The 12,734-nt window shown below is 40.0% G+C and overlaps 1 protein-coding gene across 1 annotated transcript in view; it reads right to left on the reverse strand.

Moving 5' to 3' along the window:
• MYH15 (myosin heavy chain 15) overlaps positions 1-11,187 on the reverse strand; it is a gene marked incomplete at its 5' end in the record, with an annotated part of 128,320 nt that extends 117,133 nt beyond the window's left edge. The window contains 5 exons of the mRNA XM_031661601.1: positions 60-87; positions 720-876; positions 2,314-2,457; positions 6,324-6,430; positions 10,992-11,187. Of these exons, the coding sequence (XP_031517461.1) occupies positions 60-87; positions 720-876; positions 2,314-2,457; positions 6,324-6,430; positions 10,992-11,187 (632 nt within the window). The remainder of the gene's footprint in view (positions 1-59; positions 88-719; positions 877-2,313; positions 2,458-6,323; positions 6,431-10,991) is intronic.
• Between the last annotated feature and the right edge of the window lie 1,547 nt (positions 11,188-12,734).

A 12,734-nucleotide genomic window follows, 5' to 3' on the forward strand; every position in this document is an offset into this window, starting at 1 on the left:
TATCTATTTCCACTGAAACTTACTTCAGGCCAAAAAAGAAAAACAAGGCAAACACTTACGTAAAGAGTATAGACTGATTTTCTCGATCTACAAAAGAAAGAAAAATGACAGAATATTCGAGGATTATGTATTAGTATGAACTTATTCAAAATTTCCCTAGCTACAATTTGAAATCAGACACAAGGGAAAGGATTAGCATCATTTATAGTTAGAAAAACATAGCACTCAAATGGTACAGAGTAAAATAGATTTTCTCTTGCCCCTATGTATGCCAGTCATAAGAAGATATAAATTAAAGGCCTATTTCTTTGCTCTACATACAAATGGTAACCAACTAATGATTGAGATTCTTGACACTTTAAGCCTTTTAAGAATCACTGTGTAATAATATCTATAGAATAACTTCTTTGTGCCAGACACTAGAGCAGATGCTTTATATAATAAAGGCTAACATCTACAGGGGGCTTACTCTGGGCCAGCCACTGGGCCGAGCACTTTAAATGCATTATCTCACTTTGATGTACAAACTAATCGGCCCAATAACCCTAGGAGGTAGGTACTATTTCGCCCACATTTTATCTAGAAGGAAACAGAGGCTTCAAGTGATTAGCTAACTGTAAAGGCCATGCTCCACTCACAATGCCTAAGTGCCTCTTAGGCACATAGAAAAAAAGTAGATCAGATATTTTTACTTTTCATTTTGTAGGGCAGCTACTCACTGTGAAGCATGTCCTGAAAGGCATTATTGGCAACAGCAAAGATGTGAGGGGGAGCCTCTGATCGCCTCTTCCCTTTGTAGGCGGCCACGACTTCTTTCTTATACACGGGAAGCCATTTGTAAGGGTTTATGGTCACACAGAAGAGACCTGAATATGTCTGAGGGAAGATCAGAAAAGATTTCAGAAACTAGATTAGAAATACTTCCAGGTTTGTCAGCTCTTCCACTGTCAAGTAACATTTGCTCAAATGTTACTTATAAAGGAACTCAGAGGAGAGTTTTTGGAATCATGTAGAGAAGGGACTTCTAACAAGAAGAGACAGAACCAGGTTAGAGTAACATCAGGACCTGGGATTACCTCTCTCCTGGGAGACCTGCTAATTACTAACAAGTCTGACACATGGAGCTTCTGAAGACAGAGAGGACCCTAATGGTAGGACTGCAGAGATTTCAGTAACCAGCCATCAGGCATTTGAGGCCAGAGGGGATTCTCTGCCTCAGCAAGATTAGGGGCTTGATTTTTAGGGCACTGAGAAGGAATAGCTCACGTGGGTCACTCAGTCACTGAAGGGGTTGAATTATGGCCCCTAAATAGATAGGTTTATGTCCTATTCTCCAGAGCCTGTGAATGTGATCTTATTTGGAAAAAATAGAGCCTTTACAAATGTAATTAAGGGTTAAGAGTCTCAAGATGATGACATCCAGGTGGGTCTTAAATACAATAACTTGTGTTTTTATAAAAGACACACACAGGAGAAGGTGATGTGACAATGGAGGCAGAGATGGAGTGATACAACCAAAAGGAATGCTAGAGCCGCTAGAAGCTGGAAGAGACAAGGAAAGATTCTCCCCCAAAGGCCTCCAGAGGGAGTGCAGCCTGCTGATTGGATTTGATTTTGGACTTCTGGCCTCCAGCACTGTAAGAGAATAATTTCTGTTGTTTTAAGCCACCCAGCTTGTGGTAATTTTGTTATAGCACCCCAGGGAAACTAACACAGTTACATGGTAAATCAGAGAGCTGAGGAGCAAGCTGGTTGCATGCCATGGTTCCTATGGCCATGGGTCCCAGATGCTACATCTTAGCTTAATCTACTCAGCACTGCTTCTGCTGCATAGGTTTTGAGCAAGTCAAAGAACCTGAGCAACCAACCATCATCAATTTAATGATGATGAAGAAATCATCTCACTCATTAATCACTAACTAGGTGACATGCATTGAACTAGGTGCTTTACCTACATTCTTTTATTTAATCCCCCAGGTTCCCATGGAGAGGCAGACATTGTTATCCCACTTTATAGATAAGGCAACTTCAAGAAGTTAGGAAACTTAACAAGCAAGTGACAGTGCTGATGGCTAGTCTGTCAGGCTCCAAGCCTCATGCTTTTAACTAAGGGTGATCTGTGGGAAGGCACATGAATGTTGACAAAATGAAATTGGGGAAATGCTAAGATAAGGTCCCTTCCCAGTAGACATTCCTCAAGGACTATCCCCCTGTGAGCATGCTTAGACTCAATGTGAGAGAGCACCCAGGAGAGACTGGGACGTGCAATCTGAGTGCCAGCATGACAGTTCAGCAGGAAAGCATATTACACACATAGATCATCCACTGGCCATAGCGCCGCTTCAGGGCATGCAGCACGGATGCCTCATTGAGGTGAGTCAGCATTGCCATATCTTCAATCATTTCAAACTCTGGAGGATTCATCTGCTGGATTTTGTCCTCTTTTATGCTCAGACTCTGCAGAGAGAAGAAAAATACATGATATATTCCCCTGTCTCCTATGCTTATTCATTTTCCCATGCATCAGAAAGAATATTCAGACTCAAAAAGAAAAAAATGATGCCTCATTAGGGGATGGGGCCAGAAGAAATTAAGCCAAACTTCATGGAAAAAAGCAGGTGCTCCCTGAAAAAGTCCTCTCCTTCCCTAAAGATGAAGTAAACATAGTATTTTTGTTATATCAAGATTTTCTGTCATGCACTACCCTAATCTTGTGGCTTCTGGCTAGCCCTGATTGCCTCTAAGAGTACATAGATCATATTATGCATGATCTAACCCCCAACTTCCAGCCCTTGATGTCCCAACATACCTTGGAAATTTAGATGAAGCAGCTTGGAGTGGAGGATTAAGGAGGCAGACCTTTTCCTTCCAGACCTAGTTCAAAACCTGTCTCCTCCCTCAAACCTTCCCAACTACTCCAGCTTATTAGTTTGTCCTCTTTTGTTAAGTCTTACCACTTGTACTATCTTTACATTAATACTCTTGTGTATGTTTTAATAATTGACTATGTTAGACTATTTTCTGGCTAGACTATAAATACCTTAAGAAGGATTTTTGATGTTGTCTTCTTTAATGACATTCAAAAACTTGCACATGCATGTTCATTTTTGATGTTGTCTTAATAACTATAATTATTAAATGCTTAGTAACTATAATCACAATGCTTGGGATATGGTAAATAATAAATATTAATATCTTGATGAATATGGATGCATTTCTACTATCAAATACTTTCTTGAGATTCTTCTCACAGGTTTCCTAACACCCTTTCTATACCCCTTTTCCATGATTAATACATATTTGTGTCAATTGATTGCCCCATTTAATCCTAGTTGGTGATGGCTTCTTCCCAAGGCTCTCACACTCTTTACATTCTTGATTCAATTTCTATCCATCTGTCTTCTTCGACATTGTTCTAATAGTAATCCCTCTTCTTTTGAGTCCATTCACTTTCTGTATTTCAAGGACTCCTCATCTCCCCTCAAACCCATGCAGAACGTAATCCTATCTCATACATCTTCAAAAACCTCCCCTTTTCCCTAATTCTATTTTTCTATTTTTTTCATTACCAACTTTCATCGATAAGTAGTACTTTACACCCACTGGATTTATTGCCTTTGCTAATGTTACAAAGACCAAAGGTGATTGGAAGTATAGTCACTTCTAACATGAGGAAGAGGAATCCTGGAGCCAGGGAGACAAAGAGTAAAGCTGGGGGAATGGGACCTTCATAACATGAAGGAAGGACAAACAGGACAAAATAAACCACCTTCAGACTCTTCTTTCTACCTGCATTAATGGCTTTCATGCTCTTCTTCATATGGTTGTAACCACATTATAGTCACAAATCACCTTAAGTGCTGTTGAAGGCAAAGTAGTTTGTTTTGGAGAATGTGCTCAGAAGAGCAAGCCTCACATCTGGAGGCCTAATAAAATTTAGTTGGTCATCATTAAGAAAATGAGAAGACAATACATAGACTGAGAGAAAATATGTACAAATAATACATGTGATAAGGGATTTGCATCCAGAAAGTAAAAAGAACTCTTACAACTGAATAATGGAGAGGCAATAGCCCAATTAAAAAAATGGGCAAAGAGTTTGAATAGACATTTCCCTGAAGGAGATAAACAAATGGCCAATATGTACATGAAAAGATGCTCAACGTCATTAGTCACTGGGGAAATGCAAATAAAAATCACATTCAAATACCACTTTATGCCCAACAGAATGGCTGTAATCAAAAAGAAAATAAAATGTGCTTGTAAGAATATGGAGAAAGTTTCATTCTTATATGTTGCTGATGGAAATGTAAAATGGTAGCCACTTTGGAAAGCAGTTTGGAAATTTCTCTAAATGCTTAATACAGAGTTACCATATGATCCAGCAAATGCACTCCCAAAAGAAATGAAAACATGTGTCCCCACAAAAACTTGCACATGCATGTTCATAGAAACATTATTCATAATAGACAGAACATACAAACAACCCAGTGATAATCAACTGATGAATGGATGAACAACATGGTATATCCGTAAAATGGAATACTATTTATCCATAAAAGGGAATGAAATAAATATTTATTCATGTGACAATGTGAATGAACCTCAAAAACATTATGCTAAGTGAAAGAAGCCAGAAACAAAAGGCCACTGATTCTATGCTCCTGTTTATCTGAAATTGCTAGAATAGGCAAATCTATAGAGATAGAAAGTAGATCAGTGATTGCCTGGGGCTGGTGCAGGAGGAAAGAAGGGGGAATGACTGCTAATAGGCACAAGATTTATTTGGGGGATCTTTTCTAATAAAATATTGTCCCAAGGCTAAATGACCCTGACTGAGTCTCTATTTCTTCGTTTACTGATTTAGGACTAAGGAAAATTTCTTGCTGAATTTTCCCTTGTCCACCTATTTATGTTCCAGTTGAAAAGGACCAAGTTCTTTTCTTAATTTCATGAAGAGTCAAATAACATCTACCTAATTTGAGATTTTTTTACATAACAAATATTGACTGTCAGGAAGACATATGAAAGCATTCTGTGTGGTAGTTTATGAGTGGCTTCCAGAATTTTAAAAATCAGATGGCAACACGTTAGATGGTAAATAGCCTAAAAACAAATAGAGCATTAAAAAGACAAACTTTCTTGATATCAACAATATCTGCTTGTTATAGGATGTGGCTTGTTATGGATTTGGGAAGAGACAGAATTTAAAGGAGTTTAGAGAAGTGAATATTGGCAGGGAATCATCTGTAAAACCTATAAGGAAGCGTTCATTGAAGTAGGATAGAAATGGGGCCCAGCTTATACCATGGGGTGGCAGATAATGTGAAGTCAGCAATATAGGCAAAGGTTCTGAGAGTGAGCTGTCTTCTCAATGTTACCCTGCCTCTCTGAATGCCTTGGTGGCAGGGAGAAGGGGCTGGGGGTATTATGGCTTCACTACACATTTCCTCTGTGAAACAGTCCAGCTTGTACCCCAACACTTGGCATAACCTTTTCTTTCAAAGGTCATAGGTGACCTCCTAATTCTGAAATGTAAGACTTTCTCCAACTCTTAATCTCCTTCTGTAGCATTTGTCATTACTGACCATTCACCCATCACTTGGTCTCTGTGACACTATGCCATTTTTACTCAAATTATACATCTCATTCTTGATCCTACAAACACAACTTTCTTCATGATTCCTTAAGTCATTATTCATCCCACAGGATACCTTTTTAAAAAAATACTAACTTGAAACATTGATGAAAAAGTGGAAATGGCTGTGAGTTCTGGTCAATAATCTTTGCCACTGGCAATTGTGTTACTCTGATTTATTCACTGTTCTTCATTAAATCTTTGATGGTAAGAGGAGTTTTTTTCTGTTTGTTTATTTGTTTTTGGTGACAGGATCTCACTCTGGTTGCTCAGGCTGGGGTGCAACCAGAGTGGGATCCCTGCTCACTGCAACCTCGACCTCCCCAGATTCAGGTGATCCTCCCACCTCAGCCTCCCAAGTAGCTGGGACTACAAGCACATACCACCACACCTGGCTTATTTTTGTATTTTTTGTAGAGACAGGATTTCGCCATGTCGCCCAAGCTGGTCTCAAACTCCTGGGCTCAAGCAATCTGCCCGCCTCGGCCTCCCAAAGTGCTGAGATTACAGGCATGAGCCATTGTGCCCATTGACTTAAGGAGGAGCTTCTTAAAATGAATGACTTCACAGTGAGTCAGTGGTATCTCCTACTGCAGGTCTTTAATTAAAATATTACAGAAATAATATATTTAGTTATTTGACAGAGAACATAGTCATCAACACAATGAAATAAAAATTTCTTTACCTTTCCATCTGTTGTCTCAACAATTACTGTTCCATCATCTTCACTCCCTTTTACCTCAGCCTCGATATAAGCATTCTCACCATCAGGAATCCAGCATTTCTTCTTCCCTGTAGAGAAAAAAAAAATGGATTATAGCTATAGTACTTACAGAAATATACACTGGACACTTTCATACTGATAGATCTAATCTCATTTCTGCTAAATCGGCTTGTTGACTACAGGAACTTGCAAAGTTAGATAAAATCATGAAAGCTCATCCTGAAGACACACTCACTCACATAATGGCTCTACAGGAACAAGAAACATCTCAGCAAGCGGCAGCTTGGGGGCGCCATAGATCATTTTGCTACAAGAAAGTTACCTCCCAACACCCCTTCCAACCCCAACACTTTCCTCCACTCACACCCCAGGATTTAGGTAACCACCTAACCGCCCTGGTGCTTGCACCCCTTCCAGATTCCCTCCCCAAAAAAACTCATTCAGAAAGGTCTGGGAACAACTAAGTGAAAATTTAGATTAATGGTTACGTTCTTCAGTGTTTCTTTAGACCTCATGTCTAATCTTGGAGTGAAAGTCAGCTAAGTGAAATTACATGGTTGAATTGGCAGGGGGGCAGGTTGAGAAGAGAGAATATGGGTTGTTTATGTCACACAACATAACCAGCTCATATTATTTGCCCCCCATATGTTCTTTTTCTCTCTTCACCTTTCTCACTCCCATACCCCATCCCTCAGCAAAGTAGCCCTCCATAAACTGATTAACCAACAAGAGGTCTGGGGTGAAATGAGCCAGAACTCTTATGAACACCTGAGGCAGCTTCTCTTTCTCTCCCACTTGAAGCAGATAGTGATGATGAATAAAAACTATGATTTTAAGGGCCTGGGTGCAGTGGCTCACATTCATAATTCTAGCACTTCGGGAGGTCAAGGTGAGAGGATATCCTGACCCCAGGAGTTCAAGAGTAGCCTGGGCAATATAGCAAGACCCTTTACTCCCCCAGTCCTGTCTCTACAAAAAAACAAATAAGGCCAGGTGCAGTGGCTCACGCCTGTAATCCCAGCACTTTGGGAGGCCATGGCGGGCGGATCACGAGGTCAGGAGATCGAGACCATCCTGGCCAACATGGTGAAATCCCATTTCTACTAAAAATACAAAAATTAGCTGGGCATGGTGACATGTGCCTGTAATCCCAGCTACTCAGGAGGCTGAGGCAAGAGAATCACTTGAACCAGGGAGTCGGAGGTTGCAGTGAGCAGAGATCCCACTACTGCACTCTAGCCTGGGTGACAGAGTGAGACTCTGTCTCAAAAATAAAAAATAAAAAAATAAAAATTAGGCGGGTGTGACAATGCATGACTGTAGTCTTAGCTACTCAGGAGACTGAATGAGGAAGATCACTTGAACCCAGGAGTTGGCTCATTTTCCTTTAAAAGTATATATATATGTGTGCGTATATATGTATATGTAATATATCACACTTTCCTTTTAAAGGAAAGTGAATATTTTATATATATATATATATGAAAATGAGCCTTAGTAGAAGCTCACAGAAGTCCCCAGGTCACAGCTACTCGGGTAGATGGGGAAACCCTTTGGCTGAAAAGGGGAAAATGCTAGCCAATGAATGGCTAGGGAAGACACAGGTAAAAACCCCACTATAACCACAGCACTAACAGGTAATGTGAACTCAGTCACCACCATCACCTCTAATATACGAGTCACAAAAGCTAGAGAGGGCTCACTGCCGCAGGACAGATGGTCCTTATTTCCCAGAGGAAGGCAGTAAGACTGGGGAAGGAGTGTGTACAAAAGAGCTGAAGTTGGGCACCATTCGCCCCTTCTTCCACCATGCTTGTTTCTGCAAAGAATTTGGTTGCTCATGACTTTCTTGCTATCAGCGCTGCCTTCTTCGTTTCCCTGATTACAAACAATTCACCACTAAAACTGCTTGGCAAGAGGAGTTTATGTTCCCATCTAGCTGATTGTGCATTTGCTTTCTACTTATCGTTTGTGTTTTAAATACTGGCTTTGCATTGTATTCATTATTTTGGTCCCTTTTTGCAAAAACTGATTTTGCTTTGTGTTATGTCTATGAAAATATGCTTGTTTTTGAAAAGCACCCAGTTAGCATACATTTTTTGTGTATGTTTAAGGTAAAATGCTCTGCATTTTAAACCAAATGTTATCACTTGAAAGAAACTTGAAGGTCACCTGGCACAGGCTCTCTCCCTCTGTATCTCTCTCTCTTTTTAGAAAAAGAACCTTGGGAGAGAGATGAAGAGAGTTGCTCATAGTCACATAGCTAATTAGTGGCAGTCACTGTAATAATGTCTCTAGAAATGAGATCATCCACCTCCTGAATCAGTGCTTCTCCATTACAGCCTGCCTCCTCTAACACATGCTTAGCTTTTTCTCCTCCAATTCTTCTCTTCAGGAGTAGGCTCATCGCCTGCCTCATGATGAAGTCTCTCTTTTACCACCCCTGGAAAAACTTAGTAGGGGATAAAAATTATCAGAAATCCTTTCTCATCTGAGGCCCAAACCCTGACAGGGGCATTTTAAAAAATGAAGTAAATGAACTCCGTCAATTTTAATTCCTGGTGTTCATGAATAATGCAGAGCTGGAAATGCAGATAGCAATGGATTTGAGTGAGACAGCCAGAATTTTAACACTGGCTTTGCTTGTAACAAGATATAAAGCCACATGTCTTCATCTCTTTTGGCCGTTCGTATTCTCATCTGTAAAGTAGGCCTTTTCCTATATGATTTCATAGCTTTAGACAATTAAATATCTTTTCCAATATAAAGCTAATATGTGCTTATTGAAGAAAACTTGAAGAGTAATGTATGAAGAAAAGAATGTTTTTAATCACCCATAATCAAACAACTCAGAGATAGCCACTGTTATGTATTTGAAGTATTTCTTTTGAATCGTTTTTCTAGGATATCGATTAAAACAGGGGTAATAGTATATTCAGTTTTAGAGTTATTTTAAATAGATTGCTTACATGTTCTAATATAAGAATTATTTACATTTGGCTTTGGACTGGTGTTCTGTCTTAGCTCTAAAACCACTTGGGCTTCTTCACTGACACCCAGGAATTCTAGTTTTCCTTCTCAGGTATCATAATAATACATTATACTTATTTTTGTCACATTTATAGTCTCATTTGGTCCTCACAGCAATGGAGGAAGGTAGACAGGACAAGTATTATCTCCTTTGACAAATGAGGAAACCAGAACTCAATAAAGTGAGGTGATTTGCTCTAATTACCCAGCCAGAGATGGTCAAGGACAGGGAATTTGAACCCAAGACTACCTGCTAAATACTTGTCATCACACTGCTTCCATTTGACCCGAGTTCAAAAGAGCAAACTCCATTGTCTACCAGCCTGGGAAGACGAACAACTTTTGCTAACACTTGTCTCTTTGCTGCCGGTGCATTTCTATGAGGAAGGATTGTTTGGTCCAAAAAATTAATAGAAAATTATGTACATTGCTATGTTTTAAGTAATTATTTACGGTGCTGACTTTAATAAATGCATCATCCAATTACCTCTAATGCTTAGGCCCAATTTTTTTTTTTCTTCCTGGCACCACTATTATCTTGTCCTCCATTATCTAACTACCTGCGATAAGCCTCTGCATGACCAGTTCTGACCTCAGGGATAGTTCGGTTATTGTTTTTGATTTGATGGATTATAATTAGCCTAAAATCTAATCACAGTCATGAATCCAATGACTGGAAACTGGGAACTGATCCAGGACTGGTCTGTGATGGAAATATAATATCCTCCATAACTGGCTTGAATTATAATTGGTCATATTGAAGTCTAATGTTGACTAATTCTGAATACTAGAACAACATTCAGCAAGTCCTTCTGTTGCAACTACTGAATAATTTTGGATTAAGACATGTAGGTAGCTTGATGCTATATCACACTGTGAATCTGATTTCTACATCTCCAATTAGCTGAAATTCAACACAGACATGTAAAGGTAGCAGGAAAAAGAATAACATTTTAGAGATTTCAATGTAGAACTTAGCTTTTTTTTTTTTTTTTAAGGCTAAATCCTCATTAACCTTTGTCCTTGCCTGTAACTACCAAGGAATTATGAATCAGGGTGAGCAAGTCTCCTAATTATCTTTTGCTTAGTGTTGGCTGAGTGACCCTGCTGACCTAGAAGACCGCCAGAGGCAAAGCTCCAACATCAGAAAATTCTGGAGAGCCAGAGACAACTTCAAAGTCTGCAGCCTTACCAGAGTCTTTCCCTTTCTTCTTCCCCACAATGTACAAACATCACCTACCAGTCTAAGTCACAGGCCCCTCGCTCTACTGTGGCATTCACTGATAACTAAGAGGTTTCTAGGAAAGGCTTTGTCTGTGGCCATTCCTGCAGGTGTGTGTGTTACAACAGGGGCTCCTTGAAGAGAAAACCTGTCTTAGGACCAAGTGTGTAGGGCCCGGGCCTAGGCTGCCTCCCAGCCACCATTCCTACCCTGAATACTCAGAGGCCTTCAATTGCTCAGTTTCCTAGAGGCTGATCACACCCCAAGCAAATAAGTTAGGCTCTAGAACTGATGGCTCCTCTCTATCAATCAAATATCTTAGTCACCACCTTGAAGGAGCAAAATAAAGTGAAGCCAGCAGCCACCACATGTCTCACCGTCCAAGGCTGTGGCCTGTAGTAGAAGCAGCTCAGCTTCGCTTCTTCTGAGGAAGGCTGCGGCTTCTCCAAGCTCTGACAGATCCATCCTTATTAAAGCAATCCACCAAAACAAGGCTAGGCCTAAACGTGAGTAGAAAAGATTCACTCTGGAAAAAAAAAAAAAAAATTGGTACAGAGAAGAAAAAAGTGGAAATCAAGCTCTAAATGAGCAATCATTCATATACATAGACCAAAGAGTGTTAAGTTTTCCTATTACTACCTGTGCCTCTTCTTTCTCTTTGCTGTGTCTCAAATTTATACAAAATTGGACTCAAGAATATCTGACTCTAGCAGGGCTGACTTACCCACTAGACATAGAAGGTACAGTGCCTGAGGCCCATGGTGCTTTTAGGGGCCATGAAAATGTTTAATTTATTTTTAAATCAGAAGAAAAATATAAGTGTAATATGAATGATACATATTAATGAACAGAGCCTGGATTATATTCATCTTTAGGCCAACACAGTTATGAAATCTGATTTTTAATATTTTTTGTGGAGAAATGGTCCTTAAAGACAGAAGTGCCTGTAGTCAGTGAAAGTCATAATGCCACCCTGGGCCATGGAGTTCTGACAGGTGGTAGGATGGTCCAGATAGAGAAACATCAAGTTGCGGACACTAGGCCCTTTCATAGCAGTGGAGAGGTGTTTCCAGGTATCTAATTACCCCCAAGTAGACAGACCGTCATAGACAGAGTATGGTTACAAAGAGAAGTGGTTCAGATAAATGTTCAGTAGTAGACAGTAAAGGGATAAAAAGATAAGTATCTTGGCAGAGATAAGTGTCTAGGAGCAGATGATTTACAAAAATACAAGCACAGATGGGCATTTGGGAGACCTGGCCAAGAGCAGTAATGAAGAAGCCCAGGCTGAAGGTGACAAGCAGGTTACAGGGTGATGTGAGTGAGGCTGGAGTAAATAAAGAAGTTCATTGGCTCAAGTCAGGCAAGTATCAGTCTTAGAGGGACTGAGTTGCTGGGCAAATTATCAAAGCTGAAGTCATTGAGCACCCACTGTATACCAAACACTGGACATAGTTTATCTTTAATTTTCTCACTTTACATTTGATAATAGGGAGGAGAAGAAATGGAAACTGGGCCTTCATGATCTTAAATGATAAGCTATTATTCTCTCTCTTTGGACAAAAAAAGTCTTCCTCTTCACTCAAGCGTGCAAGGCAAGTGTTACTTGTCCCATTTATAGGTGAGAAGGTAGAGAAGGACTTGCCAAGTTTGCTTAGCTCAGGTGCTGCCTTTGAGGACAGACCAGCACCCACTTCAGAATGAACTGCAATCACTTACTCTCTTGCAATGAACAAATCCAATAAACTAATGTATTTTACTGCCCTTAATCTGCTTTTCTTCTTTGTGGTGGCTTGGATAGGTGTAGTGAGGCCACTTTTAGGATCTAGTTTAAAGGAGTATGGTTTAAAGCAAAGACTAGTGGTCTAGGCTAAGACTTAGTTTTATTTCTGCCAGAAAAGAGGCATGTGACTTGTGGGAAATCACTTAGCCACAGTAGGTGCAGTTTCCTCGCCTGTGTAATGCAAGGACTAGCCTTAATGTACAGGAACATTTCCTGAAGTGGAGAGAAGAAAAGATGCTCAAGAGAAACAACATACATCATGGCCCTCCAGAGTTGGGACTGAAGGTGGCATTTCTCAGGGAAAAAGACAAAACTGATTTTTCTGCGGATGAGCATT

Source organism: Papio anubis, chromosome 2 (genome assembly GCF_008728515.1).
Source record: "Papio anubis isolate 15944 chromosome 2, Panubis1.0, whole genome shotgun sequence".
In the NCBI taxonomy this organism is placed as follows: Eukaryota; Metazoa; Chordata; class Mammalia; order Primates; family Cercopithecidae; genus Papio; species Papio anubis.